Source organism: Chenopodium quinoa, unplaced genomic scaffold (assembly GCF_001683475.1).
Source record: "Chenopodium quinoa cultivar QQ74 unplaced genomic scaffold, ASM168347v1, whole genome shotgun sequence".
NCBI lineage: Eukaryota > Viridiplantae > Streptophyta > Magnoliopsida > Caryophyllales > Amaranthaceae > Chenopodium > Chenopodium quinoa.
Window position 1 is genome coordinate 2481699 of NW_018743391.1, and position 21327 is coordinate 2503025.

The following is a 21327-nucleotide window of genomic DNA, read 5'->3' on the forward strand; positions in this document are numbered from 1 at the left end:
TTTGGCACTGTTATGGTTTTCTGTTTTTTGTTTTTTAAAAGTATATGATATGTGTCCCATAATGAATCAAAAATTATATAAACTTGTTAAAATTATGATAATTTTGAAAATTGACAACAGAAAAGTGAAAACACCTTTTTCTTGTTTGCTGCTTTTGGTTTTTGGTTATAAAAAAAACAGAAAACTTAAAACCAAAACTAATGCCAAACAAGCCCTTAGTTGTTTGTTTATGTTTAGGGTTTGTTTGTATGTTAAGGTTCATCAAAAAAGTAATCATTTTTAGGATCTATTCTCATAGACTGAACTCAGCTGAAATGAACTGAAATGAATATTTTATAAGAGAAGGAAATTAGGAGCTGAACTGAACTGAACTGGACTGAACTGAAAATAACCGTATGAGAACAAGCCCTTACCCTATTGTCAATTCTTTGGTAAAGATTTATTCGAGATCACAACGGTTGTCAAATTTTCAAATGTGTTCAAGTGAATCAGATCATTCGACACACCCATGTCAAAATCTAACATGCCCGCGTGTCGTTTTGTTTTCAAGTTATTGCTTTGTTTCTGATCAAGGACACGCCATTGCCCAGCGTGACACGCCCATGCCTGAGTGTTGTTGGCCGATTTTGAGTAGTTTGTTCGTGGGCCTTATTTCCTTAATTAAGGCCTTTCATTTCTAACCTAGGGGTTATTATAAATACTTTGGGGTTATTTCCTAGCCGTGAAAATTATTAGTTGAGTGAATTCAGAAATTTGAGAGTATTTTGTGTATTTCTCAAACATATGTGAGAACTGAGAGAGATAACATTAGAAATCCGAGAGACAATCAATCTATTTTCTGTGATTGGTCTCAAATCTATTCTGAATCTGTAATTTGTATTCCCCAAGATCAATAAAACTATTACTCTCTCCTGCCCGTGGACATAGCCAACACTGCTCATTGTTGGTGAACCATGTAAATCTGTGTCTGTTTGTTCTTGTTAATCTTACATTATATTTGTTCTTACTCACACCCGTTATAACAAGTGGTGTCAAGAGCTCAGGTTCGATTTGAGTGGGAGAGATGTCTGGGATGAATGTGAAAATTGACAAATTCACTTGGAGGAATAGTTTTATTCTGTGGTAGATCAGATTAAGATGTAGGCCTTGTTGAAGCAACAAGGGCTATGGGTGTTGTTGAAGAAGAAGTCATCGGATCCGATAACCACTGAGATGGCAATTCTGGAGGAGAAGGCACACTCAACAATCATGTTGTGTGTGGCAGACAATGTTATCATCGAGGTCGCGGAGAAGAAAACCGTATCGAGTCTGTGGTTAATGTTGGAGAGTCTATACATGACGAAGTCTTTAACCAACAAGTTGCTATTGAAGTAACGAATATTCGGTCTGTGAATGTCTGAAGGTGCATCCCTTAGATAACACTTAGATCAATTGAATACTATTCTATTAGAATTGCGTAATATTGATGTTAAGATTGAGGATGAAGATGCTGCCTTAATTTTGTTGGTGTCTTTGCCAGTGTCATATGAGAATTTTGTATTATTGCTAAAGAGACGGTGTCTCTAGAGGAGGTTAGATTTGCTCTCCATACTAGACAGTTGCGTCATAAGGCCCACACGTCGAAGTTTGTTGCCGGAAAGTTGAAATGCATAGGTAGTGCTACTATAAGTATTTAAATTAGGGGGTAGTTTTTTTTATAAAAATTTTTAGCGAGTAGTTGTTCACAAATACCCCTATTAAGCGTGTAGTTCCTGAAAATTTTTCCTATTTTTCATTGGGATGATACTTCGGTTCGGTGTGGTTAGCCATATATTTTGTTTTGAGTCATCACGTGACTATGTAAATTAGTAAGTATAAATGATTCATTACACAAGTATGGATAATTTTATACTAATCAAATATTCCAATAATATTGGTTCTTTATTCTTAATGTTTTCCAATCTAAAATTCAATTTAGATCATAAAAAAAGGAAAAAAAATCCCTCAAATTCTTATTGTGAGCATAATGATCATCTCCCATCATTCAAAGGCACCAATTGCACAACTCTACTCCGACTATTCAAAGAATCATTCATAGCATTGATGTTGTTGTAATCATTATTATTGTTGTTAACTTGTATCTCACCAAGCAAATACTCGCTCTCTTCTTGAAGTAGTACTCCACGTTTGTCCGACCACGGATGTGAACCTATCTCTTTGATATCTTCTAGCTCTCTTGCAACCTGCTTCATTGTCGGACGATCCTCTCCTTTCACTTTCAAACACCTTTTTACAAGATTTGCAACTTCCTTAATTTGCACTAGAGCTCCATCACTCACTATGTTGTCATCGAGGATCTCCAACAAGCGATCATCCTTAAGATTACGAAGAAAATAAGACGTGAGACACTTCTTATCATCCTCGTTTTTTTCATAAGAAAGAGCCTTCTCCCTAGTTAGTAGCTCGGCAAGAACAACACGAAAGCTATAAACATCGCTTTTCTCAGTTAGATCACCAGTTTGAAGGCATTCAGGATCAAGATAACCGCATGTTCCTTGAATCATTGATGCCAACTGATCTTGATTTGTTGGTGCAAGCTTTGAAGCACCAAAATCCGAAACTTTTGAAACATATTTCTCATCCAAAAGTATATTCATAGACTTTATATCCCTATGAAAAATTGGTATAGTAGTCATAGTGTGTAAATATGCCAAGACCCCGGCAACTTCTGTACCAATCCTCAAACGAACATCCCACGTTAGTATACGAGTTTTATGTTGGACGTGTAAATGCTCGTACAATGTACCATTTGTTATGTATTCATACACGAGTAATGGTACTTCCGTCTCCAAGCAACACCCTAATAATTTTACCACATTCTTATGGTTGACATGAGACAATGCAATGACTTCATTGATAAATTGCTCAACTTGACTCGAATCTACTTTGAGGGACTTTTTGATGGCGACTACTTGGTTGTTCGCCAATGTACCTTTGTAAACCATGCCAAAACCACCTCGGCGGCTCGGCCTATGATGCTGCTTACACTATAGTTATCGTAATCTCTTCCACGGTGAACATCTTAACAATGTTTCCCATGGATATGTCTCGTCTTTTGAGTTTAGTCTCTAAAATGTGGCCGCCATTTTGATAAAAGAAACTCTCCTTCATTTTTTTGATTTGTCGTTGCCCATGTTGCCAATAGAGCCATAATGCACTTATGAACAAAGCAATTATGCCACCTCCAACACCTAAACCATTCATTCATAAAGTAATTAATAAACAAATACTTATTAAATCTTTAGATACAAATATTCCATGGTGGTCATCCTTAAATGAATACCATTATACTAATTTTTATTGGTTAATTTTGAATTGTAAATTAATTATCAAATTTTTTTTCTTATTTTTAAAAATTATTATTATTTATTACTACCTCCGGTCCAAATTACTCGTAACTTTGGGGTATTATTTGTGAGATATAAAATATTCCAAAGTTGCGAGTAATTTGGACCGGAGGTAGTATATATTTTCATAGTTAATTCATGAATTTATTTTTAATTTAGTAATAATAAAAATTAAATTTCTTTAATTAATTATTAAAATAAAAAAAAATCAAAAACAATTTCAAAGTTAAAAATTTGGATATATGATTTATAATTAATTTTGATATTTAAAAATAAATCAAATTCAGCCAGTAAAAAATTATTATAATGATAGTGATTTAGTCCTTTGTAATTTCAAAACTAGCGTTATTGTGTATGGATATTATAACCGACGACAAAACAAATGAATTAAAAGAGTTAGTTTAATAATTTTAATAGTATTTGTATCTACAACAATTAGAGATGGAGGAAGTAATATATCGTGAAATTCACCCTAGATATTTTGAAGTATCATAAATTTAACTACAGAGAGTACGTTGTATTATCGATAAAATATTGTTACGAACTTACGGTGTATGTTACTAAGATGAATAAACTTACCTAGGATAATTATAATTGACATGCTTCCTGTATTACGAATACAAGGATCTTCTTTATTTGTACTGTTGCGGCGATTGTAGCCTTTAGGACACAAGCAATCATAACCCCCGTCGGTGTTGACGCAAAATGCTGGTGATTTACACAAATGCTTTCCTTTACATTCATTAATATCTGGATAAGATATCAACCAAAGAATCAACTATATCATCATACTAGGAAATTAAATAAATCTTGAATGACAACTATCATTTTAATATTAGACAAATAATTACGGATAGAGGAAGTACATTGTATTTCATAATATTAATTGGTGTTATGGGTAAAAATATGTAAGGTCAAGTCAACGGCAGTCAGCATAAGTCAGCGACGAAGACATTTGTTGACGAAGCTTTAAGGACGACGACGCCTGCATTCTCAGCGGAAGACCAAGTCTTCTAACGACCTCCTATTCTTTGGGAGAAGATAAACTTAAGACTCAGTCCTACCTCGCTCTCCCAGTTCGTTGGAGTTCAAAACAGAAGAGAGGGAATCTCCGCAACTATCCTCCTAAAATCAAGGGCACGATCCTATCTCCTTGCAACGGCTAGGGCATGACCTAGCAAATCGTCTATATAAGGGTCGTAGCAGCAACAAGCATGGCATCAGTTCTAAGCCTTCATCCTATATCACAAACTTGTAATTCAACATTACCTTTTGGATAGTGAAAGTTTGGTAGATCCTCATTTTACCCGCGGTTTTTACCTTCTTTGGGTTTTCCGCGTCACCAATTCCTTGTGTCATTTACATATTTTTTCTTCTTCGCCTCACATTATATTTCGCTTAGTTGATCCGTAGCCTAGATTTTGATATTCAATCCCACTTAACAAAAATTAGCATAAACAATTTGGCGCCCACCGTGGGGCTACAACTAGGTAAAATCAAAAAATTTCTCACCAAGCCTTCAACATGTCAGCCGACGAAATGACCCCAGAACAGTTAAAAGCTGCCTATGAGAAAGTTCAAGCCGATCTCGAGGCTGCTAGGGAGTCTAACGAGCGTCTCAACAAGGAAAAAGAAGCGTCAGACTCCGATGCAGCCGCTCTCCGCCAACAATTGGAATCCACCCAAAGCAATCGTCGTCACCGGCCGAGGCAATTAGACCTAATCCCCAGAATGCCGTCGCTCGATATCATTGAGTCCCCCCATGATACTGATACTGGATCTAGTGGCGAGGAAATGGACGTGGACCCCCCTATCAAGAATGCTGGGCAAGGAAGCATCCAGACTCTAGGTGACGACCAAGGTAACCCGCCGCCCGATCGAACTGAAATCCTACTCCAAAGGTTGGTTGCCTTAGAAAAGCAGAACTCTAGGGTCTTGTCAATGATGAAAAAGATGCCCGGCGTGTCGATCCCCGTCCAGCGAGAAGCCCCTGATGGATTTGCAGCTACCCCTTTCTGCGAAGAATTGGCCCTGGCCCGGATTCCCAGAAGATTGTCGCTCCCGACGTTTACGTCGCTATATGACGGAACGACTTGTCCAGAGCAGCATGTCGAGTACTACAAGCAGCGAATGTGGCAAGCTTCTATCCCGTTCAATTTGAAAAAAATACTTAATGACGCCACCCCTCCTGTCGAAGCCCAAAACTAACGAACCTTTGCAGCTTTATATTGCCGTCAGTGCTGTAGCCGTCAGCGCAGTCCTGACAAGAGAAGATGACGAAGCTGGGGAGCTTCCGGTTTACTATGTAAGTAAAACCTTGCTCCCGGTCGAGGTAAGATACATTTCCTTAGAGAAGTTAGCCCTCGCCTTAATTATTGCTGTTAAGAAGCTGAGACATTATTTGAAACCCACCACGTAGTGGTGATGACTAACTACCTGCTTAAGTCTGTCTTAAGAAAACCAGATCTGACAGGGCGTTTGGGTAAATGGAGCATCTCGTTGAGCACGATGGACATCGAATACCAACCTAGGAAAGCAATTAAGTCCCAAGCTCTCGCAGATTTTGTGGCTGACTTCAGCCCCGACTTACAGGTTATAGCCGATAAAGAGCTGGAAGAAATAAATAGCGTCCAAGGCAAAGGCAAATGGGTCTTATTCGTCGATGGATCATCCAATCAACGAGGAGCAGGCCTGGGAATGGTGCTAAAGTCGCCACAAGGAGACATGATAGTAAGGTCTGTATCTTGTGATTTTAAAGCAACTAACAATGAACAGAATATGAAGCTTTGATTGCAGGAATGACCGTCGCCAAGGACTTAGGCGCAACATCCTTGGATGTGTACATCGACTCTCTCCTCGTCGTTAGCCAAGTAATAGGTTACTTCGCAGCAAAAGACTCCAAAATGTCAGCATACCTCAACATAGCCAAAGAAAAATCTAAACACTTTGATCCTTTTACCATCTCTCAAATTCCAAGTGATCAAAACGCCCAAGCTGACGCATTAGAAAACCTAGCCTCCGCCCTAAAAAAACCCGCCTTCACAAATATCCCTCTAGTCCATTTACAAAAACCGTCCGTATCCTTTAAAGAAATCCTACCAGTCGACAACGTCAACAACGACGGCGACTGGACCAGACCTATCATAGACTACTTGACCAAAGATATCCTACCCAATGACAAAGCAGAATCGCGAAAGTTAAAATACAAAGCCTCCCTATACCACATCATCGACGGAGTCCTATTCCGTAAATCGGCGTCGGGGTTATCCCAAAGATGCATCCAAAAGAGCGAGCAACAGTCCATCCTCAGCCATTTTCACGATGGGATATGTAGCAGTCATGTCGGAGGGAGAAGACTAGCCAAAATTGCAAAACGACAAGGGTACTTTTGGCCAACACTTCATGAAGACGCAATGCAGTACGTGACCAAATGCGATAGTTGCCAACGATTCGCCAACACCGTTCATAAACCATCGGAGCCCCTCCACCAGACATTATCTCCGTGGCCCTTCATGAGGTGGGGAATGGACATCGTCGGGAAGCTACCCGCGGCGCCAGGTCAAAGAGTATATATGTTAGCACTAACTGACTATTTTTCTAAATGGATTGAAGCAATGGCTTTGAAACAGGTGACAGATAAAGAAGTTATTTCGTTCATATGGACTAACATTATATGCAGGTTTGGAATTCCATCGGTGATCGTTTGTGACAATGGATCACAGTTTATTAGCGACAAAACTCGTTCCTTTTTGCAGAAATTTCGCATAGGGTTGAGGACGTCGACACCAAGGTATCCACAAGCCAATGGACAAGCTGAATCCAGCAATAAAGTAGTCATGGAAGCCATTAAGAAAAGGCTGAAGGCAGCAAAAGGCAAGTGGTCTGACGAGCTCCCAGCAGTCCTATGGGCCAACCGGACGACGCCGAGAAAGGTAACGGGGCAGACGCCCTTCTCCCTTGTCTATGGATGCGAAGCTGTTCTGCCAGTCGAGGCCGACTTTCCAACATCAAGGTTCGGACTCATGACAGAGGAAACACTAGTAGAAAATATCAAAAAGGCACCCCCTAATTGGCACCGGTTCAGTCCAAACCGGTGCCAAAAATAGGCTACAAAATTGGTGGGAAGGTAAAAGGCACCGGTTCACTTCAAACCGGTGCCTAAAACATAAAGGCCACCGGTTTGAACCGGTGCCTTTGTGAACCGAACCTTTTAATTAATTTTTTTTAAAAAACCGGCCTTATCTCTCCTTAAAACTCTAAAGCGCACCTTGCTCCTCTATCTCCTCTCAATCCGCCTCTTTCACTCTCTCCTCTCCATTCTCTCTCCTCTCCCTTCTCTCTCCTCGATCTCTCCGTCCCATTCACTTCTCTTTCTCTACAACAACAACAACACCACTGCAACAAGAACAACACCACCACCGCAACAACACCACCGCAACAAGAACAACACCACCACCGCAACAACACCACCGCAACAACACCACCGCAACAAGAACAACACCACCACCGCAACAACACCACCGCAACAACAAGGGTTTCACCACCGTAACAACAACAACAACAACATTAAGGGTTTTTTGTATCAATTTTTTTGCGTTTCTGGGTTTCAACGGGTTTTTTGTTTCAATTTTTTTGCGTTTCGGGGTTTTTGTTTCACTTCTCTTTCAATTTTTTTTGTTTTCTGGGTTTTGTTCGATTAAAATCAGATTGGGTTTCTGGGTTTTTGTTTTTGCGTTTCTGGGTTTTTGTTTTTGCGTTTCTGGGTTTTTGTTTTTGCGTTTTGGTTTTTCAAATTGGGTTTCTGGATTTTGGTTTTTCAGATTGGGTTTGAATTTTTTTTTCAATTTTTGGGATTAAATTCTGGGTTTTTTTCCGAAGCTTAATTGTATTAATGTTTTTTTTTTAATTAATTGGTGCAGATTCATATATGAAATCGAAGCAGCAAGATACTGGTGTTTTTTTTTTTTTTGATTAACAATATTGTAATTTTTTTTTAAATTTATATCGTAATTTTTTTTTTTGTATTTATATGTTGTAATTTTTTTTTATTATGTATTGCAAATTTGCAAATTTTCGATGATATTGATGTTGCAATTTTCGAAGATATTGTCATGTATTTTAGACTAATTAATTTTTAAGTGGAAAAAACAAAAAAAAATTATATTTTTTGGCACTTTTGGCACCAGTTAATCGGTGCCAAAAACAACAAAATTATTTTTTTTGGCCATTTTTGGCACCGGTTAACCGGTGCCAATTACGAGTTTTGGCACCGGTTCGAACCGGTGCCTTTTAATAACCCTTTTTGGCACCCCCAACATAGGCACCGGTTCAAACCGGTGCCTTAGGCCGGGTTTGAACCGGTGCCAAATTCCTTTTTTCACGTAGTGAAAGGAATCAAGAGGAAATGGAAGATAATATGGACGCAGTTGAAGAACTAAGAGAAGCAACGTTAATTAGAATGGCAGCACAACAGCAAATCGTCGCTAGGAGCTTCGACAAAAACGTCAAGGCCAAAACGTTCCAATTAGGAGACTGGGTACTAAGGAAAGCATTCCAGAATACAAAGAATCCGGCCGACGGAAAGCTCGCTCCCCCATGGGAAGGGCCATACGAAATTACTCAAGTCATCGGCATATCCTGTTCCACGAAGTTGGAACGTAACCCATCTCAGAAAATACTACTTTTAGGCAGACGGTCAAAAGTGTTCGTCGACAAAACGGTAATGTCTAAACTAAAATACTCTGCTTATTTCATTCATTCAAAGTTTTTATTACGACTAAGCGTACTGACTTAAGCATCGGAGGGCCGTTGGCAGCAATGACCCCTACCTTATCCTCCAAATTCTTGGCCTGTTCCTTCAGCTGATCCTTGAGTTTCTGAGTTTCCTCCTCCATCGTCTTCGACTGGTCTTGTAGTTTCTTTTCCAGGTCATCCACCTTCTTCTTTGTCTCGTCCAGCTCCTTCTTGGTCATCTGAAACACATTGACGGCAGTTTTGCGCTGAGCCTCACTGTTCTTAGCAGCACCATCCAGCCTTTGCATCTCCTTGGCTAGCCCAATCACCCTATCCCTCAACACCAAAGAGTTTTGCAGACACTGGCCAAACACATCCCCAATAACAAACTTTGAAGACAACTAAATTGATAAGTAAAAACGAAACCAAAATGAAAGCTTACGTATAAGTGAACAGAAGCCGCTTCAGATGCTATGTCCAAAACGGACGATCCGGCTAACATCTCCCTAGACTTGGGAAACAACATTTGATTCAGGGCAGGAAACAAGGAGCGTTGATCATCCTTGCGACGATCCAAGAAGTTGGCTGGAAAACGCATCAAGATGTTAGGAGATGGGGGCTCGTTGTTAGTCTTCTGCTGCTTGCGTGGAGGGGTCACCGACATCGTAATAGTTCCCGACTCGTCGACTGTTCTCTCAGGTGGCGGAGTCAGAGAAGGTTCCACCTTCTTGGCCACTGGCGCCGGTTGCTGCTCTTGAGATGCCAACCCTCGCTTCCTCCTCATTCGCAAGTCAGCCTCTTGTTGAGTAAAGCTTCGACTTCGACGAACGCCTTGAGCGGCCGATTCTGGCAAAGCATTAGAGGTCGTTAATCATAAAGCAATGACATAATTATGACGCAATGAAATCAAACAACTACTTACGAGTCGACATTGTTACTTCGGAATCTTCCGCCTTGTTCGGTGTGCTCAACGGAGTACTCTGCTCTTGCCCTGCTTGGTCACCCGTCGCCTTCTTCTTTTGCGCAAACGTTCTTCCTGAAGGGTTGATGGCGAGGAACTCTTTTACCTTCGACGAAGAGGTCTCCGACGACTCAAGAAATCCCAAATCCAACTCTGCATTATGAGAAAAAGAATCAAACCATTTTAGCTAAAATCAAACCATAAGAATACGAATGCCATAGAAAAACTTACCCTTCGTCGGCCATCCCTCCGTCAACCACAAACCGTCGTTACCTAACGTCACCCTCTTTACAAACAGGAACCACTTCTTCCAACCCCTGTCATTCACATCAGTATTCAAAACCAACCGATCTCCTTTTTTGCACAAACTGACGAAACCACTTTCTACCATATTTATCTCATACCCTGCCGCCAAATCTTCTTAAGTAAAAGCATCCTCCTAATCTTTGGTCAATTCCACTATCACCGACAAAATCCTCCAGCTAGACGGCATTAACTGCCACGGACTAATGCCTAGAACCTCAAAGAAAGAATGAACTAGGGGTGGGAAAGGGAATTTAATCGTCGTTTCAGCAAAAGGGTATCTAAAGAAAACAACGAAATCCTCAGGACAATCCGCCACCGTTTGGCCGGGCCCCGGAATATAAGCAAAGGTAGTGCCGGGGAAACCCGCCATCTTGACGAAATCACTCGTCATGTTTGGAGCCATCAACGACCTAGACTGAGACTCTGAATTCTGCTGTGAAACAATTGTTCCTTGTTTTTCAACAACGCGAAGAGAAAACCTAGTTCTAGTTTTGGGAATTTTGCTTGACATTGCACCTAAAATTGATTAATGCAAAAGGAAGTAGAGTATATTACCTGGAAATTGAAGATGCTGGAAGTTTGAAATCGCCGCCGCACGCTGCCACCAAACCACCGGAAAAAACTCGCAAAGGAAAGAGGAATTGAAGAGAAAAGAGTGGAAGAGAGTAGAAGTTTGGGGAAGCGCGAAGCGTGTTGTAGGATTAATAAAGGATGAAATGACGGTTAGAGTAAGGAAGTGGGAGAAGTTGAGTAACTGCTCTAAAGAACTTGCGTGTCAAAAGACGAAATCGCCCTCTAGATAATTTGAAAATCTTTCGGTTATAATTTCTGTCATTTCTTATTCTTTATTTTTTCTGTCTTGCATTTTTTGTATTTTTATTTTTTTAAGTAATTGCCAAAAAGTGTAGTCGCCCACGTTTTTAGCAATTAGGGGCAAATTGTTATGGATAAAAATATGTAAGGTCAAGTCAACGGCAGTCAGCATAAGTCAGCGACGAAGACATTTGTTGACGAAGCTTTAAGGACGACGACGCCTGCATTCTCAGCGAAAGACCAAGTCTTCTAACGGCCTCCTATTCTTTGGGAGAAGATAAACTTAAGACTCAGTCCTACCTCATCTCTCCCAGTCCATTGGAGTTCAAAACAGAAGAGAGGGAATCTCCGCAACTATCCTCCTAAAATCAAGGGCACGACCCTATCTCCTTGCAACGGCTAGGGCATGACCTAGCAAATCGTCTATATAAGGGTCGTAGCAGCAACAAGCATGGCATTAGTTCTAAGCCTTCATCCTATATCACAAACTTGTAATTCAACATTACTTTTTGCATAGTGAAAGTTTGGTAGATCCTCATTCTACCCGCGGTTTTTACCTTCTTTGGGTTTTCCGCGTCACCAATTCCTTGTGTCATTTACATATTTTTTCTTCTTCGCCTCACATTATATTTTGCTTAGTTGATTCGTAGCCTAGATTTTGATATTCAATCCCACTTAACAAAAATTAGCATAAACATTGGCTGATCAAAATAGTATACAAAATAGTATACAAGACGGGTCTTAAAAAAAATACATGTATATACTCCCGGCCTCCATTTTTATTTTTATTTTTAAGTATTACAATTTAGCGAGTATAATATTTTAGGTAAATTAATTGAATTTAAAATAATATGTGTAGGTGAGGTAGTTGAAATATTTTTAAAAAAATCATGAAATAAGCCAATCGATGTAATAATTTCTTGAAAAATAAAGGATGTGAAATGAAAATAAGTAATAACAAAAGTTGTAGGGACTAGTGAGTTTGGATGAATATCTAACCATGAGCTAGATCAGAGTTATCACGTTAATTACGAAAAGAGTATAACACTTTAAATAAAAAATTGAAAAGAAAAAAAAACAGTCGTATTTGTTAAGTGTGACACAGAGGAAGTAAGAAAGTGTGCATTTATTTGAGGAAGGAATGAATAACTATTTTCAAAAAATAACAAATAGATTATATGATAGATTGAAATTATACCTTGGCAACCATGAAGGTAGGGGTTCCCTTGGAACCCAGGTTTACATTGGCAGCGGTAGCCTCATTCGCCCGGCAAGTCAACACACGTACTATTTTCCTTGCATATGTAATCTGGCATCCGGCTGCTTGCGCAGTGTGACAATCTTTTGTTCCAATTGACCAATTATAGACCATTGGAAGCTCTAAATTGTCAACATACGCATAATTTTTGGGTAGATACTCTTTTGGAGAAGGCATTGCATCATTTGCCACCACAAAAGCAATGCTACATGGGTTCAAATCTACCACATACGTGTGATTGTGAAAACTCTTGGCTTGTACACTAACGTTGTACACCCCATTTGGAATTAAGGCCCTGCAACAACCAATTCCAAAGCACTTATTACCCAAACTATCTCCTTGTTCCTCATTGCAGGTAGTCATGCACCCCGAATGGTATTGTGTTGATGAATTTGTAATACCTACACTATCGAACCATACATAGGTGTTGCAACTAGAGGTGGTTAATGGACAGGGTAGCCCAATGATAATAGGGTTAGGGCCAAGTTTATAAGGCTTTTAATGGACGGGGCTATTAATGGACAGGGCCCTTATTGGGTATGGTCAATATAGGGCCAACATGATTTTCCAATTTAGTTGATAAAGAAAATACATAATGTAAAAATAATTATATAGATTAACTTGTATTCATATGTATTTAATAATGGCTTTGTCCAATATTTATTTTAATTGATATTTTGTAGGCCCGCCCATTATCGACCCGCGACCCGCATTGGCCCGACCCTATATTGACCCTCTTTGACCCTGACCCGCAACCGACCCTGACCTGACCCGCCCAATAACCAGGTCTAGTCGCAACCAATGGCTAGCTACAAGTGAATTTTGAGTGGTTGAGACAACAAATCTACTCATTCTGATAGAGGTATTCCGTTTATAATTCATTTCTTCCGTATAATTAAAACAATCATATGCAACAAAGTCACGTACCCAGATATTAACCTCTAGCGTAATATTGGTTACTTCTATCCCATCGCCATAAATTAATGTTGGAGGACTTGTAGTTGTGTTACAAGTGACATTATAAAAATGACCATCTATAGGATGCTTGTAGTGACAATTTCCCCCAATACCAAACGGGTATGGTATTTGGGTATCGCCACATTTCTCAGGGCAATTAGGCAGGGCTATAGCTATTTGTGAGGAAGTGTCGGAAACAATCTATTTGGAGGCTAAACGGCAACAATTCCACCATCATATCGACGAAAAGGAATAGTCCCCTATAATATCCCAAACTTCTCAATACCCCTTTCACCATTTTTGTGGTAAATTAATTAAGGACTTAGGCATATGATAGCTTAGCTACTGTGACATATAACATGCATTATATTTATACGATAACAATCCTCTAGTATAGAATGAATGGTCCAAAGTTATTGGAAGACCCCGTCAACTAAGTCAATGCAATTTGGTGAGTCTTGCATGGGTCACTCATCATGTACGTATGGTCCTTCAATGCATGTCTACATCCTTGTGCAGCTAGCGATTCAATCTATTTTACTCCGTTTATTTTTAACGTGTTGTCGTGTTGGTTGCGGCTTTCTTGCTTACTTCCTTGCAATTATTGACAATGAACTTAACTTTATTTGTCTCATTTCTTTCCATTACTGAATGAATAGTGAGTACTGAGGATCTTCTAAAAACTGGGAGGAAAGCTCTAACCATTTTGACTCACTCTGACTGGCCAATACTCGCTACAATAAAAACTAATCATATTTTAAATATCAAGACTCACTAATATATATATACCATTAACAAAATGTATAAAATACTTCGTAGCATTTATAAAGTGTGTAAAATAGTTAGATTTTTAATAGGAAGAGCTAACAAGCATAAGTTATCCTAGAGCGTTAGATATAATTTTAACTTATTTTCAAAAATGGAATTTGAGAAATTTGCATGTCAAAATACATGTTAATTGATATAAATAAGGTTTATTTCAATCTAAGATTTGTACTTTTAGTTATCTTATCTAATACCACCAAGTCGTTCATTATTAATTTTATTATTGAGGTCCTTAAGGATCATTAATTTATCAGATAAAGCATTAGCATCATTACAACATTACTTATTGTTTCAGGGTTTTCTGATGTCCTGCGGGAGAGTTACAATTCCGAGACTGAAACCAGACGTCTGTACCTGCAAAACAAACGGATGCTCCGGATGATTGGAGATCCGCCTCCGACGGTCAAGTTAGTACTTGATTAAGGAGTAATTAATGCGGAAATTAAAGTGATTGGGTCTCTCTAGGTGAGAGTGTTTAATGTGTGTAATCTGCGTTTTTTGCGTAATCTCCCTTAATGAGGATTAAGGGAGGTATTTATAACCTCGGGAAACGTGCCAATCTAGGTTTAGGTAAACCTTGGGCTGATTGGGCTTCCCTCGGAAGTTGGTCCTAGGTGACCGGTTATCCCAGGTGTCATGGGAAGGACACGTGTCGTGTCGTAATTGGTCCATAGTGGACGGATCATTGCTTGACACGTGGCAGGCTCCTATTGGCCCATGTGACGGACACATGGCGGAACCTGATTGGTCCACTTGTCAGATGGCGATTGGTGGGGAAAAATCCCCTAATCATTTGCCCCTCACAGGTGGCACGTGACTGGTCACGTGTTACCTGTGACAGGTATCGCCCTGTAACAGGCGACGGCCTGCTACAGGTGTCACACGGCGAGAGGCCGAGAGATTCTCCCGCCAAAATTTTGAATTCTGGAAGTGACCCTTCGCCTTCTCACTTCGCCTATATAAAGGAGTGTTGACTTCGGTCATTTTCACACTTGAAAACTTTGTGAGAGAACATTCGGACCCCTGAACTTGCTCTGACATTTTGGACCCTTTCTGCCTACAGCCTGCTCTGACAAGCCGACTGCAAAGGATTTTCAGAACTTCATCAATCGTCACTCGTTCAGGTAACCGTCGGTTCTCTTACTCTTAATTTTCTCTTTACTTTATTCTTTTTTGAAATGGCACCACGGAAGCACACGACACGACCTAGGTTAGTGATCAGCCGGTCACCGGGGACGGCTGAATTTAGGACTAGGAGTGCCGCCTGCCCTTTTCTGGACCCATCTTTGCCCTTTATACAAAGTCCGACTGTATCTGTGTCTATGCAGAGCATGGCCAGAACAAAAAAGACTGCCAGGATCTCAAACTCAAACGGCTCCTCCCACAGGGTGCCGATTAGTGAAACATCTGACCAGGCGCCAGATGTGGAAGTGAAACAAAGCGGCTTGAAAGCCGGCAATTTTGAGGGAGGAGTCAAAGTGACCCCTTCCCATTTTATAGTTGACAATTCTACATTCTCTCCTGCTCCTTTTAAAGGAGAGGAGGCGGGCCCCTCCGGGAGAGGGGAGGAGTCGTCCTCTTCGGACTCGTCAGAGGACGATTCCGAGTCTAGCTCTTCTGGCCATGCTTCCCTGGACACAGAAGAGAAAAACAGTCGCCTACAAGAGGCGAGGCTTTCTCACACAGTTGAGAAGGGGGACGATTGGGCGGAGCCATCCACCTCTCACCGAGAGCAAAATACCCCTTACTACTGCACGGTACCTCGGGGCCGGATCACGAACATGCAAGAGAAAGTGGAGAGCTTTATCGCAAACCACACAATGGGCCCCGACTTTTTAGTGTTCGTGCCGGATCCAGAAGACACAGTCGTATGGCCGGCTGGTACCAGTTATGATGGCGCCTGCTTTGGCTGCTACGAGGCGTCCATCAAGGCTGGGCTGCGCTTCCCACTACATCCGGTTGTTCAGCGGATCTTGGATGGGTATGAGTTGGGGCTATGGCAGTTAGCCCCGAACTCCTGGGTCAACGTACTCGGCTATGTGGCCGGGTGCGAACTGCACGGGGTGGAGCCGAGCTTCGAGGCTTTCGCCCACATGAACTACCTCAGCCGGACCCCTAAGGCAGGCGGTACCGGCTGGTATCAATTGACGAGCCACAGGGGCTACCTCATGACGAGAGGTAATGCAAACAAATGGAAGGACTGGCGGAGCACCTTCCTCATCATTGAGAGTTCAGACACAGAGCTGAACAAGCGCTTCAACAGGTGGAACAGGAATCCGCCCCTTCTTGCAGGCGGCCGCAGCATGCCGCATGTTCCCCCCAAGGCTAAGAAAGAGATCCTAGATAAAGGACTCTTCAAAGTAGAGTCGAAGGTGAACTCTACTTCAGGGGTACGAGAGCAAGTACCCCTGCACTGCGTCCCGAGCTTCAAATGGCTCTACGACGAGTACTTTTTGGCCGCTTGTGGCCTCAGCAGTCGGTGCTCAAGAGGTAGCCGACCTGTCGAATACTCTGCTGTTCCGTGCATTTCTTGTTATGACTTTTATTAACTTTGCTATTTGTTTTTGCAGCGGACGCCATGAGCAAAATTACCGCCTCCAAGACTGCGGCGGCCATGTTGCGGGCCTCCATCATGCAACAGTCTTCAACCGACTCCCCCAACAAGGGGGCACCCTTGGTGGGCTTCGAACCTTTCACCCTCTTTTTGGAGTTGTGTTTATGCATATACTGACTCTTTTCTTCTTTTTTAGACGGGCGCTCCAAGAGCTTCTTCTTCCCAACAGCCGGACCCCAAGGCCCGGAGGACGACTGTTGCGAGCTCTCCTGGTTCTGCCAGGAAACATGCGGCGGCTGAGAAACAGCCGGCCACTTCTTTTAAAACTCCAGCTGGGCCACCTAGAAGTATGAAATTATCCTTGTAAATTTTAGACTTGCTCCCTTCTTTACTAGGTCTAATCCGTTTGTTTATGCTTGATGCAGCCGACCCTCAAGAGCCTGACTTGGTCGAGGTGGCCAAGTCTATGATCAAGGTCGTTCCTCCAGCTGAAAGGGAGGCGGTCAGGGGTGTCGGCACCCTTGACCTAGACGGGATTGCAGGGGTCCTTGCTGAGGTATACTTAGCATATTTTTGAGTATTTGAATTCCAGGACGCCTGTTTTCTTTTTTGTTTGGAAACTGATGCCTGTTCCCCTTTTTACTTAGGCCCTGCTCCGAGTGAACGGCCTTCGCAAGCCGCTTGACCGGAAGAACAAAGAGGTAAAGGCTGCAAAAGCTATGGCCGCCTCTGACTGTGATAAGGCAATGTTTCAAATTGCCCAAAATGAAGTTCTGACAATTGATATTCTTTATTATCAGGCGCAGGCTACCGCCGCTATCCGGGCTCAGTTAGAGGCGGCCCAGAAGAGGAATAGCGAGCTGGAGGCGACCATCAACAACCTCAAGGCCGAGCTGAGACCTCTTCGCCAAAAGATGTCCTCATACGAAACCTTGGAGAAATCCTTGGCGAGCGTAAAGGAACGCCTGGTGACCCAGGAGAAGAGTCTTACTCAGGAGCTCTCGGAAAAGGCCGAGCAAGAAAAGAAAGAGCTGCTCCGGGAGATGATGGAAGACTCTGCTCAAATCCAGCGCATGACTTGGGGCCGCCTCTTCCCCAATGCCGACTTTGCCTCATGGGAAAAAACGTACCGCCAGTGTTCTGATAGATATAATCAAGAGATCCTGGCGGCTGCTGAGGAAGAGGCGTTGGAGGAGGAGGAGCAGCCGATAGTGGCGCTTGTGCCACTTGGGGGTAATGCATCAAAGAAGGATGCAGCTGAAGCCGAGTCCAGCAAGAAGAGTGCTGACCAGGCGGCAGCTGCTAATATTGAAGATCTGCCCCCTTCATAAGCTTTATGTCTTCTTTCCACGGTCTGCGTGCCGTTTGTTTGTATTTACCCGGCCAGGGGGCCGGGGCTCTGAATATTTTTCCGGTCTTTAATGACCGACTTCCTTTTAATGAATATTTTTGTTTTGCTTCAAACTTGTTCAAGTATTGAATATTCTGATATCCAATTGTACACTATACCGACTGTTTTACATGGCCGATAGTTTCAGACAGGTACATATAGTTAGTCACGCTGCCTATGCCCCTGGACGACTGGTCGTCTGTTTCCAGGCTAGACGATCAGTTGGCCATTTATCCAATCGGTATTCGAACCATTTTAAAGACTGGATCCCCTTTAGGCAGGCGGTTCTGTCATATAAAATTAACCAAGTAGGAAAGTGGTTTCCTACTTGTCATGTTTTTAGGCTAGAGACTTTAGGCCGTCAGGCCGACTATTCCCCGCCATATTTAATCTAGTGTGCACAGGTGCTGTATGAACACCTTTTTAGTTTCATACTAAATTTTTAAGGAGTGACCAAGTAAACATGATTGTTACCTAGTCGCCAAGTAACTGAGTAGTAGAGGTATCAAGCGGTGGGTACCGGTTGTTCCCCTTTATTCGCCAATGTTTGTTGGCTTTTAACTCATAGGTTGTTAACCTAGCAGGAGTAGTGGTTGAGAGCCCCTGTTTGCTAAAAACAGGCGGACGACTCATACCTTTTAGGCTCCATACTAGGTTTGAGAGAGTGACTATGAGTTAACTTTGGTGTTACTCAGTCGCCGTCACTCCTGCTTGAGTAGTAAAGGTACCAGGCGGCGGAGGCCGGCTGAACCTTTTGATTCGCCAATGTTTGTTGGCTATTAACTCAAGAGGTACCCCCTGCATTTATCCCAAGTAATACAGGCGGTCATCTGACTCAGATGTCAACTGCTACCACTGGTTTGGTTAGTGATAGAGTTATCCTTGTCTTAAAAACGGCTACGTGGTTGCCCTTGGGGACAGTCGTATGGGTGCCGTGTAATTAGTTTATAGAGCAATGTTCCACCCAAAAGGGAGCTGCTCTCTGTGACGAATTTCATCCGGAGGGATGCCGCCGGACGCCTGCTATGATGTTGGGACAGGTCGTATTAGTTTTGAAGATTGGATCAGTTGGCTTGGCGCCTGGTCTGATCATTCGGCCTGCGGCCTTGCTAAGTAAAAGGAGGGTAACCGCCTGTTTAGGCACAGGGTCGGCCAGGCCCTGATCATTTTTAGTTAAGTATAAGGGGGGTGGTTGTGTGTTTGGAACCAGTCGGCCCTCTTCTATGGAGAGTAGCCGACTATATGTCCAGACGACATGCCCCTATGGTGATAGAGTAAAATATTCAATGGAGAGTAGCCGACTGTAAAGGTACAGGCGGCATGCCCCTCTGAAGATAGAGTAAAATACTCAATGGAGAGTAGCCGACTGTAAAGGTACAGACGGCATGCCCCTCTGAAGATAGGGTAAATTACTCAATGGAGAGTAGCCGACTGTAAATGTATAGGCGGCCTGCCCCTCTTAAGTAAGAATAAAAATTAAACATGGAGAGTAGCCGACTGTTTTTTAGTAGGCGTGCCCCTCTTAGTACAAAATTGAATATTAAGTATGCAAACTTTTATTAAGTAGCCCTTGACTATTTATATCATTCAAAAGAAATATTTATTAAGATTATCTACATTCCAAGTTCGAGGCAACGGTTGGCCGTCTGGTGTTTCCAGACGGTAGGTACCGTCCCTGACCTCTTCACAGATTCGGTAGGGTCCTTCCCAGTTGGGAGTTAGTTTGCCAGACTCATTGGCCCTTCCAACTGCTTCCATTTTTCTAAGTACAAAGTCCCCCACTTTGAGTGGACGCCTGTGTACTTTTTTGTTGTATGATCTAGTCATTCTCAGGCGGTAAATTTCATGACGCAAGACAGCATTGCCCCTCCTTTCAGGAAGTGAGTCCAATGCCAGGCGCATGGCTTCCCAGTTTGCCTCTTCGTCATATAGAATTACTCGAAGAGTCGGCTCGTAGTGTTCTATTGGAAGAACAGCTTCCACACCATAAGTTAGGAGGAATGGAGTTTCTCCAGTCGCCCCTTTTTCAGTCGTCCTAATGACCCAGAGAACATGTGGTAATTCATCCGCCCATAGGCCGCCTGCTCGTTCAATCTTTTTCTTGAGACCGTCTGAGATGATTTTATTAAAGGCTTCTACCTGGCCGTTTGCTTGTGGACGGCCGACAGATGCAAAGTAGTGTGCAATTCCTTGGTCACCCAACCAGCTTTTGAGAACAGGCGTCTCAAATTGGGGACCATTATCAAAAACCATAGACATGGGAACCCCGAACCGAGTGATGACATTTTTCTAAATGAATGAAATTACATCCTTCGTCTTGATTCCCTTTACAGCCTCCGCCTCTACCCATTTAGTGAAGTAGTCGACGGCAACAAGTATGTACCTCCTTCCGCCTGTAGCAGGCGTATATGGACCCAGAATATCCATGCCCCACTTAGCAAACGGTAGTGGGCTATGAATGGTAGTGAGGTTAGTAGCCGGACGGTGAATTAGTTTGCCAAACCTTTGGCACTTGTCACATTTTTTCACCATCTCCATCGCATCTGCTTCTAAAGTAGGCCAAAAGTAGCCCTGCCGCCTTGCCCATTGAACAAGCGTCCTACCGCCTATATGGGAAGCACAGTAACCAGAGTGAAGATCGTCCAGTATCTCTCGCCCCTTTTCTGGAGTAACGCACTTTAAGAAGGGTTGAAGGTACCCCCTTTTGTGAAGTTCTCCCTTTATTATTTCAAAACTGGTTGCTCGTTTTTTCAGTGCTGCCGCCTGTTGATGATCATCCGGCAGGGTACCATTTGTCAGATATGCCTTGATTGGATCCATCCAGGTTGAGCTTCTGTCTAAGATTCCAATAGGTTCTTCCTCAATGCTTCTCCTCTCCATTACTTCCCAAAAAACAGTTCGAGGAGTATCACAGGAGGCGGATGATGCTAATTTTGAAAGTGCATCCGCCTGGTTGTTTTCTGATCTCGGCACTTGGGTCAGATGGAAATCCTCAAGGGAGCCGACTGCTTGTCGGACCGCCTGTAAATACTTGATCATGGCCGGATGGGTTGCTTCGTATTCGCCATTGTACTGACTCACTATCAATTGTGAATCGGAACAGGCGTCTATTTTTCTTGCTCCTGCCGCCTTGCACATGCGGAT

General features: G+C 42.4%; 1 protein-coding gene and 1 pseudogene across 1 annotated transcript; both read right to left on the reverse strand.

The window, feature by feature from the left end:
• Positions 1-1482: 1482 nt before the first annotated feature.
• On the reverse strand, positions 1483-13712 carry LOC110738592 (annotated as a pseudogene).
• On the reverse strand, positions 8703-11894 carry LOC110738752. The gene is made up of 2 exons (XM_021919177.1): positions 10042-11894; positions 8703-9965 (listed from the first exon to the last, which is right to left on the reverse strand). Exons 1-2 carry the CDS (start codon positions 10049-10051, stop codon positions 9457-9459), a joined length of 519 nt encoding a protein of 172 aa, XP_021774869.1. The 5' UTR covers positions 10052-11894; the 3' UTR covers positions 8703-9456.
• Positions 13713-21327: the final 7615 nt, after the last annotated feature.